The 24,787-nt window shown below is 30.9% G+C and overlaps 3 protein-coding genes across 3 annotated transcripts; 2 read left to right on the top strand and 1 right to left on the bottom strand.

Moving 5' to 3' along the window:
- LOC104700776 (uncharacterized) lies at positions 1-1,871 on the top strand. The gene is made up of 2 exons (XM_010416359.2): positions 1-725; positions 1,099-1,871. The coding sequence occupies exons 1-2, from the start codon at positions 7-9 to the stop codon at positions 1,550-1,552; spliced, it is 1,173 nt and encodes a 390-aa protein (XP_010414661.2). The 5' UTR covers positions 1-6; the 3' UTR covers positions 1,553-1,871.
- Positions 1,872-1,909: 38 nt separating this feature from the next.
- LOC104700775 (thioredoxin H7-like) lies at positions 1,910-2,921 on the bottom strand. Its single transcript, XM_010416358.2, has 3 exons — positions 2,627-2,921; positions 2,314-2,436; positions 1,910-2,191 (listed from the first exon to the last, which is right to left on the bottom strand). Exons 1-3 carry the CDS (start codon positions 2,756-2,758, stop codon positions 2,060-2,062), a joined length of 387 nt encoding a protein of 128 aa, XP_010414660.2. The 5' UTR covers positions 2,759-2,921; the 3' UTR covers positions 1,910-2,059.
- Positions 2,922-19,005: 16,084 nt separating this feature from the next.
- LOC147941079 (protein NRT1/ PTR FAMILY 4.3) lies at positions 19,006-24,152 on the top strand. The gene is made up of 5 exons (XM_087460336.1): positions 19,006-19,564; positions 19,799-20,016; positions 20,359-20,796; positions 22,610-22,737; positions 23,147-24,152. The coding sequence occupies exons 1-5, from the start codon at positions 19,405-19,407 to the stop codon at positions 23,979-23,981; spliced, it is 1,779 nt and encodes a 592-aa protein (XP_087316462.1). The 5' UTR covers positions 19,006-19,404; the 3' UTR covers positions 23,982-24,152.
- The last annotated feature ends 635 nt before the right edge of the window (positions 24,153-24,787 follow it).

The following is a 24,787-nucleotide window of genomic DNA, read 5'->3' as shown; positions in this document are numbered from 1 at the left end:
CTTGTCATGTTTCTTCTTCTAACCTTACTTACATACACGCCACTCCTCTCTTCTTCATCTCCTTCATCACGCTTTCTCTTCTTATTTGATTTTTTCTCCTTAACTTTCTCCTTCTCATTCTCAACATATCCTCTTAAGTTACGTGAAAGATTTCGAACTATTCATATCAAAATGGGGGTTGATTACTACAACGTGCTCAACGTGAATCCAAGCGCAACCGAAGACGATCTAAAGAAATCGTACAGAAGGCTTGCAATGAAATGGCACCCTGACAAGAACCCAGCTTCAAACAAGAAAGAAGCTGAATCCAATTTCAAACAGATCTCTGAAGCTTACGATGTTTTAAGTGATCCTAACAAACGTCAGATCTACGATCAGTACGGTGAAGACGGACTCAAGTCTTCCGACGTACCTACCGCGTCAGAAACGGCGTCGTCTCAGCAAAGAAACTACTCTTCCGTTAACAATGCTGGATTCAGGTATTATCCACGTGATGCTGAAGATATTTTCGCTGAGTTTTTCGGTGCATCTGAGAAAGTCTTCGGCGGTGGTGGTGGTGGTGGGAGGTTCAAAAGTGCGGAGGCGGGAGGTCAGACAAATAGGAAAACTCCGGTGAATACGAAAGCTCCGGCGATTGAGAGTAAACTGGCTTGTACTCTAGAGGAATTGTATAAAGGTGGGAGAAGGAAGATGAAAATATCCCGCGTTGTACCTGATGGTTTTGGGTTAGTATTCTTTAACTCTCTCTCTTTTACTCATGATCTTGATGAGAACTCACCATTTGGATCCGTTAAATTCGTAATTCATGTGTAAATGTTAGCATTGACCACGGGGGTTCAAAATTTATCATAGTTCCCCCGGCCCAAAGAGATTAGTTTTTGGGCCTAGGAAGCTTTTAGGATCACTCTTGAGTCATCGGAAAAAAATGGTGTATAAATAATATTTTATTGTTCTGTTTTTGTTTGTGATCTTAATATTGAGTCATCTTAATATTGTTTGTGATCTTCCTTATTAGTTTTCTTGTTTGTATATTTGGTTTTTCTTAGGTTAGTTTGGTTCCTTGATTGTGTCAATCGCTTAAATATGATTTGATTGCAGAAAGTCAAAGCCAGTGGAAGAGATCTTGAAGATAGACATAACACCAGGATGGAAGAAAGGAACAAAGATAACATTCCCCGAGAAAGGAAACCAAGAACCCGGTGTTACTCCCGCGGATCTCATCTTTGTTATCGATGAGAAACCGCACTCGGTTTACAAAAGAGACGGTAATGATCTGATTGTAGATCAGAAAGTTACTCTTTTGGAGGCGTTGACAGGGATCACTATAAGCTTAACAACATTAGACGGGAGGAACCTCACTATCCCGGTTTTGGATATCGTTAAACCGGGTCAGGAGATAGTGGTTCCTAATGAAGGAATGCCCATCTCTAAAGAACATTCCAAGAGAGGAGATTTAAGGATCAACTTTGAGATTTGTTTCCCCTCGAGGCTAACATTGGAACAGAAGACAGATCTCAAGAGAGTTCTTAGTGGAAGCGATATTGGCAACTAAGTCAGAGATAATCTTGAATTCAAATGTCAATTCAGTGTGTACATATACAGAATTGATCGTTTTTTTATTTTCAATTTTGATCTCATTTCTTGATGGCGAAATTAGTAACAGAATTGATCTTTTTTTTTCGTAAACGCTCTCGATGATGTTATCCAATTCATCCTGATCCTTCAGAATCTTCTAGTAACCTTTGGTTTTTACCTTTTTTTCCCTTTTTTACCTTGATAGGAATAAATTTTATACCAATGTGTCTACCGCTTAAGAGATTAGAGTTTTTGTGCTCATGTCAAAACACAGAATAAAATAACTCTTTTTTTTTTTTTTTTTTTTTGCGCTCATGTCAAAACACAGAATGAGTGATGTCTCAAACATATTTTGACAATTTTATTCACTCTTTGAGAAAACGACAAACCAAATGGTATAAAACCCAATTTCAAACAATCAAATCACACTCACAAGTAAACTTCTTTTGTTTTGTTTTAAGGAAACAAAAAAAAAAAACCTTAATTAAACACTAAGTTTTTCAATCTTGTTCACAAGTTCAACAGGTTTGGCTCCGACAACCCTATCAATCTCTTCTCCTCTCTTCACAAAAACAAAAGCTGGAAGTGTAATAGCTTTGTATGTCCCAGCCACATCCTAGAATATATACCAAATAGCTTAGTCTTGAAACTCTACGTTCATGATTTTAGTTACAATAAAACCACATATATAAGAGTACTCTTCTTCAAGTAATAGTAATTAATAAAAAGAGTAATTACCATTAGCTTATCCACATCAACCCTAGCAAACACAACGTCTAAGTACTTTGAAGCAATCTCTTTAACTCTAGGTTCCATCGCTTTACAAGGTCCACACCATGCAGCTGTGAAATCAATTACTAGCTTCAAAACCACACAACAAAATTTTCCCAAGTTAGCTTTATCAAGAACAAAACCATTTCATTTACATGTAAACAAAACTGGAAAATACAAATAGTATAAGATTCACCTACAAAACCATTTCATTCTTGGATGTGAGACTAGTTTGGTTACAGAATTGAAATACAATACGTGGTTTTCAAGTAATGCATACCAATTTATTTGAGCATTTCATGGAATCAAAGAGAGATCTCCATTGTCTTCTTGATTCGATTTCAACAACCATGGCATTCCTGGTTCCCACTGATGAATGAACATCATGCACAGATGAAACATTGGAACCCATTATTTCCTGAATGTGTATCTATGAGGAAATTATATTCACTTATTTGCTTGTGACTGATATGTATAGAAGAGAAAGATGGAGGAGCTTTATATAAGTTTTAAGTCGACCAAGTTTATTCATTAAAATATATACGTTATTGGCTTATTGCAATGGAATATGATTCAATTTGCGATCCTTCTCTAGCCATTGGTTTATTATTTCAAGAATATGGAGCTTATCCTTGGGGAGAGGGTATCCCATGGGTAGGATTCCCAGGCTTATAAATGGATCGTACGTAATGGGTTCATGCCCATGTGGTCAAAGGGATAAAGCTAGCAATTCTGCATTTGGGGAGAATCGATCCCTGAACTAGATCAACAGGACGACTCTTCCTTCCAAACTAGAACCACTAGCATACCACCTCGTGGTTTCAAAGAACTAGGTAAGCTATATGCACTTGCAAACTATTTGGTTTTTTATTTTATTTTTTTGTGGATAGCAAATAGCGACGGATCGACTTTTTCATATAAAACAGTAGGTAAATTGAGTTGTCATGAATTTATTTTACTTCATTTTTCCACACTATTAAAAAATTTATCCGCAAGCGGAGTAATGTGCACCATTTACTTCAAGGATCCGATGCCTAAATAATCTCTACCTTTTTTTGTTTTTGCACAAAAAAAATGTTACTAAAAACTATATTAACGAAGGAATCATATACCGAGGAGCAAAATAATAACTTTATGTATACCTCCTCGTCATATATATGGGGTGTTTGATGTTATTTACTTATCTTTCTTGTTATCTTCCACATTTCTATGTTACAATCACGTAGAAATTTACGGATATTAATTAGAATAAAACAAGAAAAGAAAAGGTGGGCGCACAAATCAAAAAAAAAAAAAAACAACAAAAGAAAATGTAAAAAGCACGATACCGATACGAGCTGTAAATTTGTAATATTGTTTGTGGCTGTGAGAAGCTGTCATCAAGCTTATTCCATTTTGGTACTTGAGAAACGTGCAAAAATAGGAATAATAATCGAAATTGATTGATAATTTATTCTATTATTGTATATGGAGGGACAAGACATGCACGTACATAACTTTTTTCTCCCATAAACTTTCACATCTTCCTCTTGCTCACAAATATTCTAATTCGAACTAGGAATGGTGAATCAAAATACAATTCGGTGACGATCGATACCATAATATTTTGGAACATGTTGGAAGAGTTTCACACGCCAAGTTGAAAATAACACTGCGGAATAATACTTTTTCTTTTTGCTCGAGTTCAAATAGAATTGAAGAAAAATATAGCAAGTTCAGCCAGCGAATTTTTATCAGAAACAAATAAAATGAAAATCACCAATTTACAACGATTCAGATGCAGTATACTCTCTCTTTTTGAGTTTTTAAGGAATTTTCTTTTGTATAAATATATATTTTCAAATTTGCAAAATGTTAGTTGTAACTTTTGAAAAGAAATACATAAATATATTGTTTAGATAATTCTCTCATACAGTATGATCATCTTAACACACTACAAAAAAAAGGAGTATGTTGTATCACTTAAAATATACCACAAAACTAAGTGATGCAATTTTATATTACTTATTCATAAGTGAAATAAATATATACAACTTAGCATCAATTAATTTAAATGATATTATAATTATCTAATTTGACATCAATTAGTTAAAATTGATTCAGTTTCTATTATATTGTTTTACTTTTGAAAAATCGATTTAAAATAAAAATTTACATCATTTAGATAATTGATGTATTTATTCTTATTGGATATAAATCATTTTTTAAAACGATACAAAATTTACATCATTTAAAACTGATGTTAAATAAATATATTAATATCATTTAAAAATTACATATATATTTAAAAAAGAATAAATGTAATTAGAAGATAAATATTGAAAAAGTTGATCGATCAAAAATTATAGCAGATCATCAGCTTAACAAAACAAACCTAGCTGTATCTTTATTTTCTTTTGCCCAAAAAAAAAAGATTTATCTTCATTTTCGTTGGGTTATTAAGGATCTTTATTCATCAAGTTGTATGATGAATTGATCATTGACCGTATGATTTATTTTATTTGGAATAATCCATTTGGTAATCAAAAAGAGAATTAATAAACTAAAGTGTAGTTACTTATTTTTATATATTGCTGATAATTGTTTATATTTAATAATACCTTTTTTTCATTTGTGAAGTAGAAGTTTTAGTATCCCACATCCAAGACTTCTTAAGCTTTGATGTGACAATATCTTTTATAAATACCAAATTAGTTTACCTATTTCTAAGATAATTGGTTCCATATATTAAGCCTTAGAATTAGGTAATTAATTAAATTTGTTTTTATCAAGTTAATTTATTTTAAAGATTCTAGTTACGAATATACTAAAAACGAATGAAAGTTATAAATAATAAAATATTACTCAGAAACAAAATATTTTTCATATTATTTATTATAATGTTGAATTTAACATTAATCTTTTAAATGATATAAATGTTTTACATTAGTTTTGAGAAATGATTCAAATATTTTATATCAATTTAGTAAAAATGATGTAAGACTTACATCATTTTTTGTAATTGATGTAAATAAATATCAATTTTATTAATTGAAGCAAATATTTATCTCAATTGATACAAATTATTTACATCAATAAAATGTAAATCATCAACAAAATGTAAATCATTTATTGAAGTGATGTAAATTATTTTTGCATCATTTAAAAATGATACAAATATATAAAATAAACGATGTAAGTGACACTGGTAATTCATAAATTAAACTAATCGGTTTAGATATTCAAATATGTCTAAAATAGTCGTTTTTAATTTTAGTTTCTGCCTTTAAATTTATTCGGTTTTGACTTTATCTTACTTTATGATAATATTACATAAGTTTTAGGCATTCTTTTTTTCCAATAAAAAAAACTTCAAATTGGTTTGTCAATCGTAAAGGTCGCATGAGTGCTAGCCACATATTTCTTTATTCCTAGCTCGATGATCTGCAAAGATTCTGATATATTTCTCCATGATATGGAGAATAACAATATTCCATGAAACGTCATCCATACAATTTTATATTATTGATTTCCCGCTGTTTCTATTTGTGTAGGATGAATTAATATGACACAATTAGTTCAATACCTTTGTAGTTATTTTTCTGCCACAGTGCCACACTTACTAAGCAAATATATATCACAGTCAAGTAGTATAAAATACAGTAAAACTCTATAAATTAATATTTTTTAAATTAATATTCGTTGTAAATTAATAATTTTTTCGGTTTCGAGTTAAACCGGTATAAAGTAACACAATTCGATAAAATAATAAGATAATACTTTTTAAAAAATCCTACCTAAAAATATAATCCTATAAATATCATAAATTAATAATGATATAAACAATATATATATATATATATATATATATAAGAAAATTTAATGAACATAACTCTATTGTTGTTTGCCTATTTTTGAATTTACATTTTTGTTGGAGCTCATCTATAATTTTTCTCATTGCATCAAAAACTCTTTGTGTTGTTTTCTCAAATTGAATCCAAAGATTTGTGGCACGTCCTAGACACGATAGTCGCTTCTTTACGTGTAATTGGTTATAAAGATACTACAATATCTTCTTGGAGTGTATCATGAAGGGTACTAACAACAATTTCTTCTAAACTCTGAATTTTTAATATTTATCATGTTCATCTAGATAATTTATTAAACTATTGACATCCATCATATTACAATAGCCGAAATTATAAATTAAAAAAAATATATAAAAGTGTAAATTATATCAAAAGTATTTTATTTTAATAGAGAATGTCCAAAACTATGAAAATGAAAAAAAAACCTCTTCATAAATTAATATTTTATTAATTTATCGATAAATTAAAATTTTGTGGTCCCGACCATATTAATTTGAGGTTTTACTGTAGTATAGTTTATTGTATTTGTGCTAACAGAAAGTGAAAAAACAGACATTCAAAGACCAGAAGAGACGAGACACTTAAAGTGCGAGTGCCATAGCTTCTCCCTTGAAATTTTGCAATGATTTAAATCATAAATCTTCTTAGCTATATAAAAATTTAATGATGAAAGAAGATGCTGCATTCGAGAAGTCTATGAAAGGAAGAAGCTGCAGGCTGAACTTAGAAAATTAACGAGGTACAGATTCAAATTCCTTTGCAGGAGTATACACAAAAGGTTTAATACATTATGCAATTAATCATTATCATTTTGTGTCAACAATGCATTGAAACTCGGGACCACGTTTTTTTTTTCCTGTAGGTACTCTTTGGAAATTTGGGCGGCGATAGCCAAGGGAATGTTTAACACAAGATATACAACGGACTGGCAACAAATTCTCCTCTATGCATCGGATATTCATCTTCCTCGTCTAGGAAGTTTTTTGGCCAGGTATATATTCCAAGCTGCTGCACACACAATTTGGCGGGAGGGAAATAGGAGGAGGCATGGAGAAAGTTTTAATATCACAGGCCGGCTAGTTAAATGGATCGACATTGTAACACGAAATGATTGCACAGCCACAAAAACATAGAAAGAACTAACCCTAGAAGAACATTGTGAATTTTAAGGCTACACATGTTTTCGATATTCAATCTTTACACACCTTTCAATTCTCTGGGTACATGCATTGATTATATTGTCTAAGCAGGGCCCAAACCCATATTTCACTAAAGCCCCATAATAACATCAACGATGTTAAACCCTCCTATCTCACAATAAATACAACTTTATTATGACGTTCTCTTCCTTTTCCTTTTCATTTTCCAAAGATTATATTACTTTCTTATGGCTATTTTGACTTATGACGTATCCAACGTCTCACTATCAAGTTTTGGTTAATAACTGTTGTGGTGTAGATTGAAAATTCGCTTTCTCAGGGATTCTAAAGCGTATAAAAATAATAAAACTACAACTTATGAGGTATGCATTGATATCTTGGCGCAATAAATAGTACATGCATAATTGTTTAGGTATCTCTACAGTCACTATATACGTGTATGCTTACGTATGTAACACGTACATTACATATTCATGACATTTTCCGACGTAGACATCTATTTCTTGTATAACTTAGGATGAAATTTGTGGGTCAGTACTAAACACAGAGGTCAAGAATAAAAGTATACTTCAACTAAAGTTTATATAAGCCGTCCGACTTATATGTAACTTTAAAATTGACCAAGACAAGGTCGTTCATCTCTTCATTCGTAATTGAAAACATTATTATGGACTACTTCGAGCATCCTCCTTTCTAGTAGGGATATACAACGTTTAGTTTGTTAATTTTTTTTATTAAAAATAAGCAAAAAGATTATTAAGTGGTATCCTAAGAATGGAAAAGGTTTCAGGAAGGGTCCAATCATAATAAAAAGTTCATATTGACTTGGTACGAAATTGGGGGGTGGGATGGTAGAATATGTGTATTACATTATCACTAAAATTAATCATCCATTCTAACTTTGTGCATATGCATGGTTTATTATTTTTCAACTCGAAATCCCAAAAATCTAGCATCCACTATAACATGTCCACCTTTCCGGTTCTCGCTGTTAAAATTTTCCACTTGTGTCGATCATAATTCATAATCCACCTAATTACTTTTCTTTTTTGCTTTTTTTTTTTTCTATTGAGAAATAAGAAGGATTATTGGTAGATAGATTCTACTGATATTAGTAAAATTTAGGACTCCTAACACAATGTTTTCATAACTAGGAAAGACAAGAGAGTCACTGCAAAGGATATAAATTATTTCTTTAGATCTTCTCCAAGTGTGGAGGTCGAGTTTTGTAGCCACACAAGTTGTCTCGAACTAGTATATCCAAAAAAAATTGAGTATTATCATCCATTCTTGTTATATCGTCTGTGCTAGACTGCTAGGTGATCAAGAATCAATCCTGAGGTGTGTGGGACGGGGAAAAGATTGAATATTGTTATTTGTTGAGTTTGTGCTCGTTTTACTTTATGCTTTTATCTTTTCAAAACGGAAAGTTAACTTCTCATATGTTCCAAGCATGTGCGTATATATGAAAAATTCATTTTCCCCGTTAGAGATACTCGTTGGCCTCTTAGGGTAAATGTAAGTTACCTAACTCGAGTTATATATGGTCAAATTAAAGAAGTCACTGGTGCATCTGACTTTTACTTCTCGAGGCAATTTGACCATTCGCATTTGAAGAGCAAAGGTGGAAGGTGATATTGCCCATCAAGTATTTTGTTCGGATCTTGTAGGATCAGAGTCAAAAACATGTAGAATAGCAGTATATACATATTACCCATATGTTATAATTAGTTTAGTATAAAATTATTATTAAAATAGAATAAATATGAAAGTTCATTTTATCATCAAAGGACATCAAAAGTCTTATTTTTGTTATCATAATTTATAGCTCGAGATCATAGAATACTATAACATTCCCCCTTTTCCATTTTGGCGGCATACGGACACATCCAATTTTCTTATACCTTTTCAGTTTTATTGCTAGAAAACAAAGAACTGAAAATGTAAAAAAAAAAAAAAATTGATGCTAAGTGGGTCTCATAATTCGATGGTAGCTATTAAATTATTAAATATACACGTCATTATTTTTTGTGATCATTCATAATTTGATCCACAAAGACAAAAGTCAAACCCTTTGACTTTTGTAACTACAATCAATAAATTCTTTCAAAAAGTAATGTCCTCAAAGAAAAAGATAAAAATCTTATGAATGGTAATATTTGGAAATCCATTATCTTCTCTGCTCTATGGAATTTGAGGATCGAGTTATCAGTACATCAAAATTACATGTTGATATTCTTTTTCTCATGCTTAAAGATTTTAGTATTTAGCTGCAATAGTATAGTACTTTTAAGTTACAAACCTAAAATAAATAAGATTTAATCGTGTGCATCAGCGCATGACAATCATACATATTTCTTTTTAAAAATACCTTGTAAGGTCATGTTAATTTATAGAACACTACAGAACTTAATAGAAAATCATGATTATACGAAATGCGGAAAATATTTTGGTCTGAAAATTATGAATAAGAACGTTCCATTTCAATCTGCCTATCTGTTTGGACTGCTTTCAATTGGACAGCTAACTATATTATTATGGTCTTATTACTAGCCAAATAAATAAATAAATCTTTATGTCCATTTACTTAATTCACCTTTTAATGCAAATTAAAAAAAATTGATAAACAGCCAAAACCTGTCTAACGGCTAAAAAGAGACAGTTTTTGTAAAAACATAGTTCGCATAGTTTACTTGACTCGCTGGAGATGAAATTAATTTCAAAATTTTATGTATTCAAAAGAATTATTTCTTCTTGCGAGAAAGAAATAAAGTGACAGGAACCGTGAAGTGAGGAACTATTGTTGGCCGTTCACAACAAAGAAAAAAGGAGGAATAATTGATGGATTAGGTCTATCGATAGACATTAACAAGACTCAATGAAAGTGAATGATGGAAGTCAAAGAGTTTCACTACTACTTTGGCTTTCAACAATTCATATTATTGGCTTTATTAATATAACAAATATGCCATACGTTACGTATAATGATGTATATTAACAACGAAAAAAACTTATATGAAAAAAGGAAAACACTTCATTGTACATTTATATATAGTCTAACAAAAGCCACTAACGCCAACTCGTTGAAAACGATCTTACTGAATTTTCGTCTTTTTTGATAACTTAATTTTATATTGCGCTCATTCCCACGTGGTTATATTATCACATTGCATAAAAACATTAAACATGGTTGGGATGTAGAGGATTAATTTCATATAATTGACTTGTCAACACTTATTAGTTATCACATTTATTTTGACTAGGGTATATACTTATTTCTTATAAAAATAATGGAACCGGAATTCAAGACTAGTTTAGATGTTATAAAGCGTTAGTCTAAACTTTAAACTATCTAAACTAGTTTATCAGACGAACGAATCACAAAGAATTTGCTTATCAGTTTCGAACAGCAAAGCGAATCCACAACAACCCGAACACCGACTCTTCACTGGACCAGTTACCACTTCTTAGTGTTTATTGATACAATTAAATAGATCATCATTTGTATCCACGAAAAATTAAAAATTTGTTATAAACCGCCACATTAAATGTTTTTAATCATTAGCTTAATTTTTATCTGATTTTGTCTAAGGTATTTTCTTCATCTTATCTCGTGTAGAAACAAAACTATACAGTCGTGTCTTGGACCAGAAAGTGTGTGCTACGTAAAATCATAATTCTATAGATCGATATTATTGTTTTTTCACGTCCCAATAAAACTTTAGGTCTTTTTCCACTTACAAAATCGAGTTTCGGCCCCCTATATGTCACACCTTGAAAACAGTAGCTACTTCTCTAAACTGTGGTGATGAAAAGGTCCTTTAAATTCTTTTATAGAATTTGTCAATTTTAACACCAAAAAAAGGAAATTTTTATGATAAAAAGATGCATTTAATTTTGTCAAAGAAACGCATTTCTTATAGACTAAGTATGACTTCATTCTTACTAAAAGTTTCGTTTTAAAATGTTTCATACATTAAAAACATTTAGAATTGGTTAACCAATAAAATAATTATGTTTTACTCTCTAACTGATCATAAATCACTTTAAAAGGGATTAGGCCGAATTTTTCGAATAAATTATGTATCCAAAATTCTAAATGATGTTTTTGAAACAAACTAAATTCATAAATTGCCACTTCTTTCAAATGGAGAGATCTTTAGAAATGAATTAACATTATATTTGGGAATATATGAATTTATAAAAACAGTAATTTACACAAAGCATGTATAGTGAAAACTAATCTCGTGTCAATAACTCTGATGCATAGGCAATTACAGTATTAACGTAAGCAACACTAGTACAGAACTTTAGAGTACATTTTCTAGTTGTATAAAAAAACACTGTGTTTTTCAAATATTATATAATTTAGACAACTGTGGTCGTGTAACTTCAGCAAATCCATGATATACAAGACTTGTCATAGAAATTTTTCATTTGCTATATTCCGGAACAAATGAAAATCTTTAAAGTACCGATATAAAAAGATTCATTTAGCAACGAGGTCGCATCATTATAATTGCTTTTGAAGAATTTATGTCCAAAGTTACGAACGATTTTTAGCCATTCAAGGAGGAGTGAATATCGGCTTTATAGCCCAACATGGATTTGTATCATCCTCCATTTTCAGCAAATATCCAATATATACTAAAAGATTTTTAAAAAACAAATTAAATCAGATTACTTTTTCTATTGATAGTTTGGTAAAAGCACACTGTTTGATCCACCTGCTTCTACATGTTAATACGATCAAAAAATATTGTTATATTCTCTTATTGTTATTTGTAAAATTAATAGATCTCTATTGGGTAACCATCCAAATTTATTTCTAGATTGAAAGTGCCGACCCAACATAACATGTCTTAATCGAAATATGTAAGACTTCAATATTTAAGACGAATATAAAGTTTAGGTAGATAGACTAAAGTCGTCCAGTATCAACTGAGAGTTTGAGACTAATCGAGATTACAAATTTAGTTCGATCTAGAATTTTTTTCTTAAATAACTGAACTTTTATTAGACAACAATATAAGGTTGATACAGAAAGTCGACCAACCAAGGTGGTACATTATATAAAGTATACATAGAATTAATAGTAGAAGCATACTGGGAAGCTTGTCCGCACCCGAATTCTTTTCCCGATTCACGTGTTCGAGCATTAGGAAATAGTTCGATCGAACGGAGATAGAGAATTTAGTGATACAATATCATACACTACAGTTCCTTTTCAAAATATAAGATGTTTGAGATTTTTTTTTTTTTTCAGATATAAGATGTTTTGGCATCCACATATATAAAAAAAAATAATTAAGTAAATGCTTTTTATAAAATAATATTTTCTTATTAAAGAAATGAGATATTTTGACTAAAAATATAATTTTCATAATCTTCATATTAACCTCCAAAACATCTTATATATGAAACGGAAAAAAAAAATATTTTTGAATATTCTAATTTGAGAAACCTGTTTTTATTTTCTGTATCTAGTCTTCATATGTAAAAAATTGTTTTAGAAGCATTATCTACTCCTATTTCTATATAAGTATACTTGTAACTTTATTATTAAGATAAACCAATAATAATTTGCACAACATTTTTAACGTCTATAATCTTATAAATGTATGCATGAACATATGAACATTGATGATTTACGTTCATGATCCAAGATCATTAAGCTGGTGATGTAATCGGACGTTGTTTCAAACTACCGTCTAACCTTGACTCAATCATAATATTAATGGACATCCGATTTTCTGGAAACCTTACTGACCCATCCATAGGATTTACTTTTCTATCACAGTCGATCACTCATAATCAAAACAATTGGTACACGACTTGTTGATTGAATACGTACCCGTTTTAAGACTAAACTTTAAAAGAATATACGATAGTATGTTGAAAAGCATTAAGTAATTAGTTGACTGTTTTATATCGTTTTTGAAGCACATTTAAGGGGTGAAAAACATACTACGTGTCCAAATTTTTTGGACATCTCTATAACTGGACTAATAGTTTCATATCCAGCCTCATTCAATGAGTGAATCAGTTAAAATATTTCAACGCACCGCGAAAATTCAAACCCTAACCGAATGTTATTTTTGGATATTGTTATATAATACGAATTATATAATTTAATATGAAAACATGAAAATCTATCTATTAACGAAATTAGAAATTTTCATAGTTTCTTTTCAAATTTTATAATCATCCTAACTTAAACAAAAGTATGATTATATCACCACCACATCGCCAAATTTCTACCCGTGAGCATATATATGTAATTACCCGCAAATATTGTCAATTTGACATACTCACCCTACCGTTGTTATTGTTCCTGCAAAAACATTATCGCTAAGTAGGAGTACGGACTACGAATATGCTACTCCCTTCCTTTTTTTTGTTTAAAACAATATACAACCCCAAAAAAGAAAATTATAGAGGATACCCTATAACAAATCAATTGGGCTGATACGTTTAAGAGTCTCGTGGAAATGTACGAAGACAACATAAGTTTGGCAAATATTTACATATTTCATAGTGTAGATATGAGAGAACACTTACTCAAATCGACAAGATTAGTTGACAATATTGTTATAAAAATTAAAACAGCAAATAAGCATGTGTGAAAACTATTGTAGTCTACTGACCAAAAATAGAGTATAAGACATGTGAATTCTTTGAATCCCGGCGCTAGACCCACATACTTCGCGGAATTTTCCATACAAAACGTTTACGATGACATCTAAACTTTTCAAATATATAGATCATCTATACTAACATACACATATGGATTAACGATAGAATTTATAGATCAAATTCAAACAGTTTTTTCAACCTACATAATTTTGGACGTGACTTCTTCTGTACACTTCAAAAAAAAAAAAAAAAAAAAATTGGTTAATGGAAAGTAAAAATTGATCCAAAGATGGACCCAACGGGAATGTAAGAATTGATCCACTATAGATTAAAGAAAAAATTTGTGGCCACTTTAAAATGCGGCTGCCAATGCCATTTCTTTCTTTTCATTGTACTTGTGATTCAAATTTTCAAACTCACACCACCTGTGTTCTTTTTTTCATCTTCTTTAATATTATACGTATTATATAAATACAAAATTTCATTATAGTCATTTTAGATGCATTGCACTTGGAACTTAGACATCAATTTTTCCAGTTTCAAGCCGACTAACCATCCTGTGATTGCCGCGTGTACAATAGATCCAATACTGCATTTGTTTTTTTCTTTAATAACTATAGATTTGACGAATCTAGGTTATAATTACTAGATTTAAGGGTCCATATATTCTTCTTGAATCTAAAACCAGTTTTTAAATTAATTAAAATGAATGTGTAAATCACATTTTTGATATCGGTGTTTAGACACATAGTTTGATCCACAACTAAAGGATGAGTAGTCTCATAGTTTAACGTTGTAATCATATTCAAAACAAACCATTCTTTTGCAAGGAGTTTAGCTCTCGTGCTTGAAGATCCTTGTAGAGGTGACAATGCCACTTAGCTTATCCTAAAGGATATTGACCATTTAGTAGATTTTCATTTCACAAACGACAATTGCATGTTAGTTAGATGGGGGTATATAGAAAATTTTAAAGGCATTAATAACTTACACAGTTTTTTTCTTTTTCTATGTCTAGCAAAATGAAAAAATTTCACATTGTATTTGTATCCAAACATAATTGTGGTTAAATTATGATATTTAAAGTCTGAAATCGATCAGAACCGATATAATTAACACACGTCTTATCTTGGAATATTATAATTTATAAAACTGGACGAAGATTTTTACGCTGCATTTGACTTTTGTTTTCGTGAGGGTAATGGAATCATAATTATGTAATGTAATGTTAGAAACTAAGCAAAAACTTGCTAAACAAAATGGAACCATAATGTAATGTTTAGAGTAAACAACATGATATATTGATATGATGTCTTGGTGGGTTTTAATTTAATTCACACCGACAACCTTTTTGACTTGCTTCCCTGTCTTTCATACTACCTAGGCCACACAGAGATCAAAATACCATATTGCTATTTGCATTTAAACAAAAGAACATTAAAAAATCACTTCATAAATGTTCCTTAAATCTAATCATTCCTATTCAAATAAGTGAAACACACTCCAACACCTGACCTGCCGATTCCTTCATACGATATACCTTTTGTATCAGATTAGATTAGACTAATAGAGGGAATCATTCGATACGACGGTAAACCACTTGGATACAATAGGCTTTTAAGATAATATACATTTTATATTGAATTACCGACAAATGCATTTATAGGCATTGTGAATTTTACGATCCCTAGTCTTATAGTGATACTTATTTGCCGACCAAAAGAAGTAGTGGTATGCATCTATCCGTCTTCAATACTTCAGAGTAATTGAAGAGATTATGTTTTAGCGTCATATTCAATTTATTTAGTTTCTTATTATTCACAGTTAACATTTAAAATGCCTTGAAAACTGAAATTATTATATATATATATATAATAATAATATAACATGGCTACAAATTTTGTAATGAAAATTTCTCTAAACAAAACTAGTGACACATTTATGAAATATGTTAATACATTTTGTAGAGAAATGTTACCACGTCTCACAACTTTGCTACTCATATTATTAGTTTGATGCAAAATTACGGTAGCTATTTTATTAGCTTATTTAATTTATAAAGAAAAAATTCAATATCTTATTTTGATTTAATGTCCATATACAGTGAAATATGTAGCAATTGTGTCTAAATAATTGTTTCCCGTGTCAAAGACTAGGCGTTCGGTACTTCGAATTAGTTTCGGTTTATTTAATTCGGTTACTACTCTTTCGGTTCTTAAAATAGTAAAAAGATATTTTATTAAACCTACGCATTTAAAATTTAAATGTATACATTATAAAAAAAATTGTAAAACGGTTCTTAAAATGAAATATATTATTTGCAAAAATATAATTTTTCTATATTTTTTTGCAAAAATACACTCTTTTTTGTCAATTATAAAAATACACTCTCTTGTTGTCCATTTTCAATAATACTATTTTCTATATATAAATGATTAAATTCTAAACTTTAAATTCCAAATACTAAACTTTATCTCCTAAAAACTATATCATAAATGTAAAATTGAGAAACCAAACCTTAAAAATAATTTAAAATTTTAATTTAACATATTGTAATTGTGTAAAAGATGACAAAAATGAAAATAACCACAAAAAAAAGAATTTTAAAAAAATGATATTTAAAAAATAATATTTCTAACAATTTCTCTTGAAGTAGATAGAGTATTAATATATTTTTTTTACTTTTATAGCTACGACATACCAATCTGTTATTATTTTGAATTAAATAACTTAAAAAAAAAACAAAAAAAAAGCTAAACATGAATGTACCAATATGTATATCATCTTGAACAGATTCAAAGAATATCGTTTAAAACATTTAAATCGCATTTTTAACCTTTTAGATCATAATTTAATTGAATAATTTCTCAAACTTTTCTGTCATCATTTTTTTTTTTAATAGTATCAAAGACAGTGAAATGTTACCTTCCAATCACCAACCACTACCGTCAAGCACCCAAGAAAGTTGCATTAGTCTTACTATGACAAATCTTCTGTAAGCACGTCACATTATTTTAAGTCATAACTAAGCTTTTTGGAAACTACATTTCCACAAAAACTACTTTTCTTATTGTCATTTTGCAAAAGCATATATTTGTCCATACATATATATATCTATATCAAATACATACGCACATATATCATCTTATTAGTAGACTGAGCTTGGAGGATAATATTAGTCAAGAGAGTCGTATAGGATGTGGAACTTGAGGAAAATCCAAAGTGGCAACCTATAAATGCTTTATTGCCAAGAAAACGCAATCGACGACCAGGTTTCAGAGTATGAAAAAAAGAAGGACGAAAAGGAAAGTGAAAGACAATAATAATTAATAAAAAAGTACGAAAATGGATGTACTTAACCCCTAAATAATAAAAATAATTAGCGAGATTAGTTTAAAGTTAAACCAATTTGATTACAATATTCCTAAACTAGTACAAAATGATAGATTGTTTTGTCATGTCACCTGACCTCATGCCTCATGGTATACTAATTTTTAAGGTGAGTTTGCTAAACAACACATGTTAACATTTATTTATTTATTTATATGCAGCTGATCATGCGGTTAAGTTGTACTAAACAAAAATTATCACATTATGACTAGAATAGTCACTACATTTTGTACAATCTTATATATATATATATATATGTTGTTATTTTCATGCAAAGATATGCTTATAAAGAATCAAAAGACTAAAACATAAGCAGTTTAAGCATATCTTTGCATGAAAAAAATCCATGTCCTCCCTAACAAAATGAGCCAAGAGCCCAAGAGTCCAAGACAAACCTCCATTTTCTCGCATATGTGTCATATACCAGATTTTTGTTTTGGGGTCTCGTTCACGTTGAAAATGTTTGCAGAGAAAGAGACTAATAGATCCCGAAAGATCTATTGATGTGATGAACACAAAAAGAATAGATTGCAGTCTATGTATGCATATTTTTAAGTTTCTAAAATAAAATTAAAAAATCAAATTGAGACCATGTTCGAATGCTCCAAATGCATAAGATAAAAGATGGTTCTGGAAACTCTTACGATGATACAAATCCACGTATGGATAAATCTTCATAACCAAAGGGTAGTTTAGCATCTTTATGATAAAAGTGACGTAGTGTTTACACTTAATTTTTTTTTGTCGTTCAACCACACAAAAATTTAAAAATAAGTAAATAAATATTATCAAAAGCCTCTGAAGGTTGTCCAAATCAGAGGGAACGATATCAGAAAATTAAAATCTGAAGAAGTTATAGAGACAACAAATTAAAAAAAAAATAATAATAATAAATAGAATTTGAAAATTTTACACTAAACAAACCAGACTAAAGTATTCAAATTATGGGGACACTTTTTAAAAAAAACTAGTTTGAAGCAAACCAAGCACATCTATAAGTCTCTAAAAGAGTGGAAGTGCAATTTAAAAACCCTAATTAACCGGTCTGATTTGAAATTTTGGTATAATTTTTTGCAATTTTTTTCTTCTAGAAATTTATCTTTTTGCTAGAAAATTTAAGAGTAATAATTTTATTCCGGAAGATTTAAGATGTTTATCGTACAAGAAAGTGTTTAGTAATGGGGTATCATGTATTGGACCTAAATAAAGTATGAGGAGACAGTGAAAGAGAAACAGAGTATGATAGCACAACACAAAAGCAATACAAATATAATTAACACAATCCTTATCAACAAATACACTACGACCCTTCATATATAATCCCACTAAACTACAACCAAATACTTTAAACATGCACGATGACAGTGAGCTATATCTTGGAAATTCATATAATGACACAAACTTCTGACTCATATATATACGTTGAAAAAGTATATGAAAGTAGAATGACCCAACAAGTAAACATCAAGAAGGCATAAAATCTAAATATCTATTGTATTTAACCATCTCTTATGTATGCCCATCATTTTCACAAACCCACACATACACATACTTACATACTTTATAACATTCCAAAATTCAACCGAACTATCATAATTAAGAATCATATTTTATTTTAAAATGGAATATTTGTGGTGGGAGAGAGATCCACATCTTTTGTAGAAAGTGCGGGTGGGGCTTCACTGTGAGAAAAAAAAAAAAAAAAAAAAAAAAAAAAAGCAGGAATAGTGAGAGAGGAGAGACGCACGGCGTTTTCGTTTCTGCCTAGAATCTACACTTAGTGTTATACGTAAGGCCAAAGAGTCAACGACTTTGGCTCCCCCTCTCTTCATCTCTTCTCTATTATAAATTGAAGGGCCAATAAGCCAACTCTATTTGTCCTCAAGATACTAAAGACAAGCCAAATAATAAGCCAATCTTTCTTCTATCTTCTCTCTCTCTCTCTCAATATCTCTCTTTCTCTGGCACAACTAAAGTAGCGATATAGAGAGAGAAACTTTGGATTGGTTGTGGGTTTGTGAGAGATGGCAGAGATAAACAAACAAAGCAACAAATGGGAACAAGAGGAGGTTAGTAATGAGATGAATAATTGGGAATTGGCTGAAGAAGAAAGTGTTGACTGGAGAGGGAGACCTTCCAACCCTAACAAACATGGTGGCATGAGAGCTGCTCTCTTTGTTCTTGGTATCTCTCTTTCTATATATATCATTTCACAAAAATTTAATTAGTGATCAAGATTTGTTTGTAGCCTTAGATGGATCATCTTGTTTTTTGGTGTCTTGGTCCATAAGAACTCGACCTTATCCAAAATTTGGTCCCACTAACGATAAATCTATATTCCATGGACCTTGGTAAATGTTTGATTTCTCGGTTATATTATTTCTTATTGATTAGTGGTTTTTGATTCTATTTTTATAGGACTACAAGCCTTTGAGATTATGGGGATTGCAGCGGTAGGGAACAACCTTATAACTTATGTAATAAACGAAATGCATTTCCCCTTGTCTAAAGCGGCCAATATTGTCACCAACTTTGTCGGCACCATCTTTATCTTCGCCCTTCTCGGCGGCTACCTCTCGGACGCCTTTCTAGGCAGCTTCTGGACCATCCTCATCTTCGGCTTCGTCGAGCTTTCTGTATGTTCATCTCTTTCCATTTCTTTTTACACATATGTATGTACAATTCTCTGAGTTTCTTAACTTCCTACTCAATACTAAAATATAAATCACAAGGCTACCTAACCAAATCTGTTATATAAATATAATGTTCATACACGTAATTAGTTTACGTGTGTAAGTCCAGGCAACATGCTTTTTGTGTGATCTCATCACGGTTATATAAATGATTTACGAAAATACCAGCGCTACAAACACCTAACTTCAACATTATCAATTAATGTTAAGATCAAAGTTTCTCATTCCGAAACTTTCTAATGGATTTATTGTCGTTTAACTCTGTATTGCCACGTGTATTTCCAGGGTTTCATACTATTATCAGTACAAGCACATTTGCCCCAACTAAAGCCACCAAAGTGTAACCCATTGATAGACCAAACATGTGAAGAAGCCAAAGGTTTAAAGGCAATGATCTTCTTCATGGCACTCTACTTGGTGGCTTTAGGAAGTGGCTGCGTGAAACCAAACATGATAGCTCACGGTGCGGACCAGTTCTCTCAGTCGCATCCTAAACAATCTAAACGACTCTCGTCTTACTTCAATGCCGCCTATTTTGCATTCTCAATGGGAGAGCTTATCGCTCTGACTCTCCTAGTTTGGGTTCAAACTCATTCGGGCATGGACGTTGGGTTCGGAGTCTCTGCTGCAGCCATGACTATAGGCCTCATTAGCTTAGTCTCCGGTACTATGTATTTTCGTAACAAACGTCCACGTCGAAGCATCTTCACTCCCATTGCCCAAGTAGGTTCATGTTCTCCTTTTAACTTTTCTTACACCATACGAATATAAATCGATGACCATTTATATTAATTATACTGAACTTCTTGCATTAAGGATATTCCATTAAATTTTAAACTATAAGAAACAGAGATATTGACTCTATAGAATTTATTAAAAATTTTAAATAGTTACCAAACTCTTCTCCTGCAGAGAGATATACTACTGTTTTGATACCAAAAAAAAAATAACACAAAATAGTGGGGTTTACGACAGTTCCAAACAGTAGAACTAAAAAACAGAGGTCACTGGATGAACCTATATTTTTTTAATAAAGTATGTTTTACACATAGAAGACATGTTCATAATGGCTCTATTTATAGATAATCCTTTGCTATTTTTCTACACTACATACTTTAAATATGATTATTACTATCCGTTTTTTTTTTAATATATGCTTTGATATGATGATATCTACTTTTAAAAAATCACACTCTTGGATTTTTTACCAACCAAAATAGTTGACTTCATAAAAATATATATTTGTGTCAAAAAACGATTTATATATAACGAAAATCTTATGAGACGTATATTTCCCAATTTTGTCTGCATGCATATGTATACATAACGCCTACCACCTAGAACGTCTAATCAAAATCTAGATGGTTTTAGGCGGTTTAGACGGTTTAGACATTTACACTATAAACTAATATATATATATATGATATTATATACATAATTATACAAAATGTATAAAAATAATAAAAATATTAAATCAAAAACAAAATAATAGATAGAAATATTCTTTCAATTTATTTTAAATAATATATTAAACATCTATAATTATGTTTATAGAAATAAAGCTTATAAACTTTAAATTTGTGCAATTAAAATTTTAAAAATACACTAAAATGATGATACTACAATTTTAGGCGGTCAAAGCGGTTGTCTAAGCGGTGCTATAGCACCTAGCGCCTAGACGGAGCGGAACCGGACACCTAGAACTTCTAGCTTTTGGAACACTGATACATAAACAATAGAGTCCATCTAATTTGGACCCGTGAGCATATTTTTTATATGGAAAAAATTAAGACCAACCACACATATAAACAATAGAGTTGACTTCTGTCTCCACCCGCTAAAAATTATATAATAAAACATTTGAGACAATCAAATATTGATATAAGTTGATTATGATTTTTTACTATTACAACGGAATAATAACACTTTACATAGAAGTCGTAAAAGGAAGAACACTTTCCATAGTTTGCGCTAATGTTGACCCCCTTATCGTTGACAAACCCGAATATATTTTGTCCAAAACTTACGGTTTATGATAACGTTACAAGTTACGAAATGATCAGTCATCATTTTGTTAACACATATTTACATCTATCATGTTTTCTTAACTGAAACTGTCCGAACATCCATAACTATATAATACTCGTATCAATTTCTTTTTTTACAGATTTATAAAATTTGCCATAATTATTATAATAAATAGATTTTCGCATGTATACAAATCTATATACGCCAAGGAAATTCGATCCACTTGGTTTTATTGAGAGAAGAAGTTAGGAACATACATAGAGGATAGATCATATATTCAAAGTGAGGTTTCACGTGTGTGGACAAGACAATGCTAAAACAGCTTGGTCCATGCTGACTCATATGAAAAGAGAGAAGCTGATGTTTAAGCAAAACATTATAATTGTGCGTTTTGAAAATAACTGATAGCCACTTCTTTTGTCATTAATATATATATATATATATATATTTTAAAAATAATATATCTATATATACACAATAATCATATATAACGGTCTCTGTATTTCAGGTTGTTGTGGCTGCCATATTAAAAAGAAAGCTTGTGTCTCCCTCTGACCCAAGAATGCTTCATGGAGACCACCATGTCGCAAACGACGTCGTACCCTCCTCCACTTTACCACACACTCCTCGATTCAGGTCATAGTCATACAATGAACTCATTATTTCACCTTTTTCTATCATTCATATTTCACTTTTTGGTCGTTTTCATTTTATCATTTATAGATAATTATATATATTTTCTTATAATTAAGACCTGACAAAATCTTCAATAGAAAGAATCCAAATATTGGTTGTTTGTTTACTTCCATTATCCGTTCACGTGTAACGTCTCCCTTTCTTTTTTCTAGTAAAACCAAAACCGTTCATGTTTTTAATCAAATCCATCTGTAAACTGTAGAAACGTAAGCTCAAGGAAGTATTAACATTTTTTTAAAAAAATTTAGAATATTTCTTTTATAAAATATATGTCACACGTATGTACATAAGCATGAAATCAGAGAATAATATAATTAAATCTAACGATTGGGTTTTAACGTTTGGGCAGGTTCTTGGACAAGGCATGCATCAAAATCCAAGAAACAAACACAAAGGAGAGTCCATGGAGGCTCTGCACAGTAACACAAGTAGAGCAAGTAAAAACCTTAATCTCACTTGTCCCAATCTTCGCAAGCACCATCGTCTTCAACACCATCTTGGCTCAGCTCCAAACTTTTTCGGTCCAACAAGGAAGTTCCATGAACACTCGTCTCTCAAATTCCTTCCACATCCCTCCAGCTTCACTCCAGGCCATCCCTTACATATTGCTCATATTTCTCGTCCCTCTCTACGACTCTCTCTTAGTCCCTTTTGCACGTAAGCTCACAGGACATAACTCAGGCATTCCTCCATTGACTCGGATAGGTGTCGGACTCTTCCTCTCTACTTTCTCAATGGTTTCAGCTGCAATGCTCGAGAAGAAGCGTAGAGACTCTTCAGTTCTTGACGGTAGAATCTTGAGTATCTTTTGGATCACGCCACAGTTCTTGATCTTTGGGGTCTCCGAGATGTTTACAGCCGTTGGATTAATCGAGTTCTTTTACAAACAATCTGCAAAGGGCATGGAATCATTCTTGATGGCATTGACTTATTGTTCCTACTCCTTTGGATTTTACTTCAGCTCGGTGCTCGTTTCGGTCGTCAACAAGATTACTTCTACGTCCGTCGACTCTAAAGGGTGGCTTGGGGAGAACGATCTGAATAAGGACAGGCTCGATCTGTTTTATTGGCTTTTAGCGGTTCTTAGTCTCTTGAACTTTCTTAGCTATCTCTTTTGGTCTCGTTGGAACATTAAGTCTTCGAGAAGCAACACCACTAATGTGGTGGGAGATGAGAACATATAGCCTTGATGCATAAAATGTACAATTAATACATAGTATTTTATAACATATTAACATGCATTTCCGGCATATAATTAATATAAATAAGTTGTTGTATTAATCTTCGGATTTTCTAGTCCCACTTCTTGTACTCTTAATAATTTAGTTATATATATCCGCTACTGTTTTTTGTCAGTAATGCTTTATTACATGCATGCTAAAATATATAAATTGAGCACTAAACAACAATTTAAATCAGAATAATACTAAAAACAAACCTATCCACTAACTAGTACCATAATTACTTAAATTAGTCAAAGTAATAATAACATGAAACAATATCAAGATATAAATAGAAACAATTTATGAATTTACAGTTTTACCCTATCAGAGTTTAACTAGCTTTTCTCTTATTATGTCTTCTCTCTTTTTTTGCTTTTCTATTTCTGAAATATAAAGATAGACATGCTATATAATAACAGGACATAAAATAATATGTTATATTATAATACATTTATAAACAGCATCATGATATTATTTCTGATAAAATTGTGTATACATTATTCATATATGGAACTTCGTTCTATATTTCTGTACTAGGAAATGTTTAAACTACAATATGACCTTTTCTTGATATTTCATTGAAAATATATAGAATAATTATTTTTTTATTTTAATATATTTTGTCAACAAAAAATATACTGAAAGGTGTTAACATTGTTCGAAAAAGCGTTCTAGGCGTTTGTCTTCGCTCCGTCTAGGCGCTAGGCGCTATAACACCGCCTAGACGACCACTTTAACCGCCTAAAATTGTAGTATCATTATTTTAA

The sequence above is a fragment of the Camelina sativa genome, chromosome 7, assembly GCF_030686135.1.
Source record: "Camelina sativa cultivar CO46 ecotype springtype chromosome 7, ASM3068613v1".
In the NCBI taxonomy this organism is placed as follows: domain Eukaryota; kingdom Viridiplantae; phylum Streptophyta; class Magnoliopsida; order Brassicales; family Brassicaceae; genus Camelina; species Camelina sativa.
This window is presented reverse-complemented; position numbering and strand designations above follow the sequence as displayed.

What these genes read in the sequence shown, in the direction of transcription:
- LOC104700775 (XM_010416358.2), bottom strand. Translation starts at nt 2,758, where the DNA reads ATGGGTTCCAATGTTTCATCTGTGCATGATGTTCATTCATCAGTGGGA. An exon ending in TGAAATGCTCAAATAAATTG is followed by an intron (nt 2,437 to 2,626) that starts GTATGCATTACT and finishes GTGGTTTTGAAG; the next exon opens with CTAGTAATTGATTTCACAGC. An exon ending in TTGATGTGGATAAGCTAATG is followed by an intron (nt 2,192 to 2,313) that starts GTAATTACTCTT and finishes TATATATTCTAG; the next exon opens with GATGTGGCTGGGACATACAA.
- LOC147941079 (XM_087460336.1), top strand. Translation starts at nt 19,405, where the DNA reads ATGGCAGAGATAAACAAACAAAGCAACAAATGGGAACAAGAGGAGGTT. An exon ending in TCGGCTTCGTCGAGCTTTCT is followed by an intron (nt 20,017 to 20,358) that starts GTATGTTCATCT and finishes GTGTATTTCCAG; the next exon opens with GGTTTCATACTATTATCAGT. An exon ending in TCTTCACTCCCATTGCCCAA is followed by an intron (nt 20,797 to 22,609) that starts GTAGGTTCATGT and finishes TCTGTATTTCAG; the next exon opens with GTTGTTGTGGCTGCCATATT.
- LOC104700776 (XM_010416359.2), top strand. Translation starts at nt 7, where the DNA reads ATGTTTCTTCTTCTAACCTTACTTACATACACGCCACTCCTCTCTTCT. An exon ending in GTTGTACCTGATGGTTTTGG is followed by an intron (nt 726 to 1,098) that starts GTTAGTATTCTT and finishes ATTTGATTGCAG; the next exon opens with AAAGTCAAAGCCAGTGGAAG.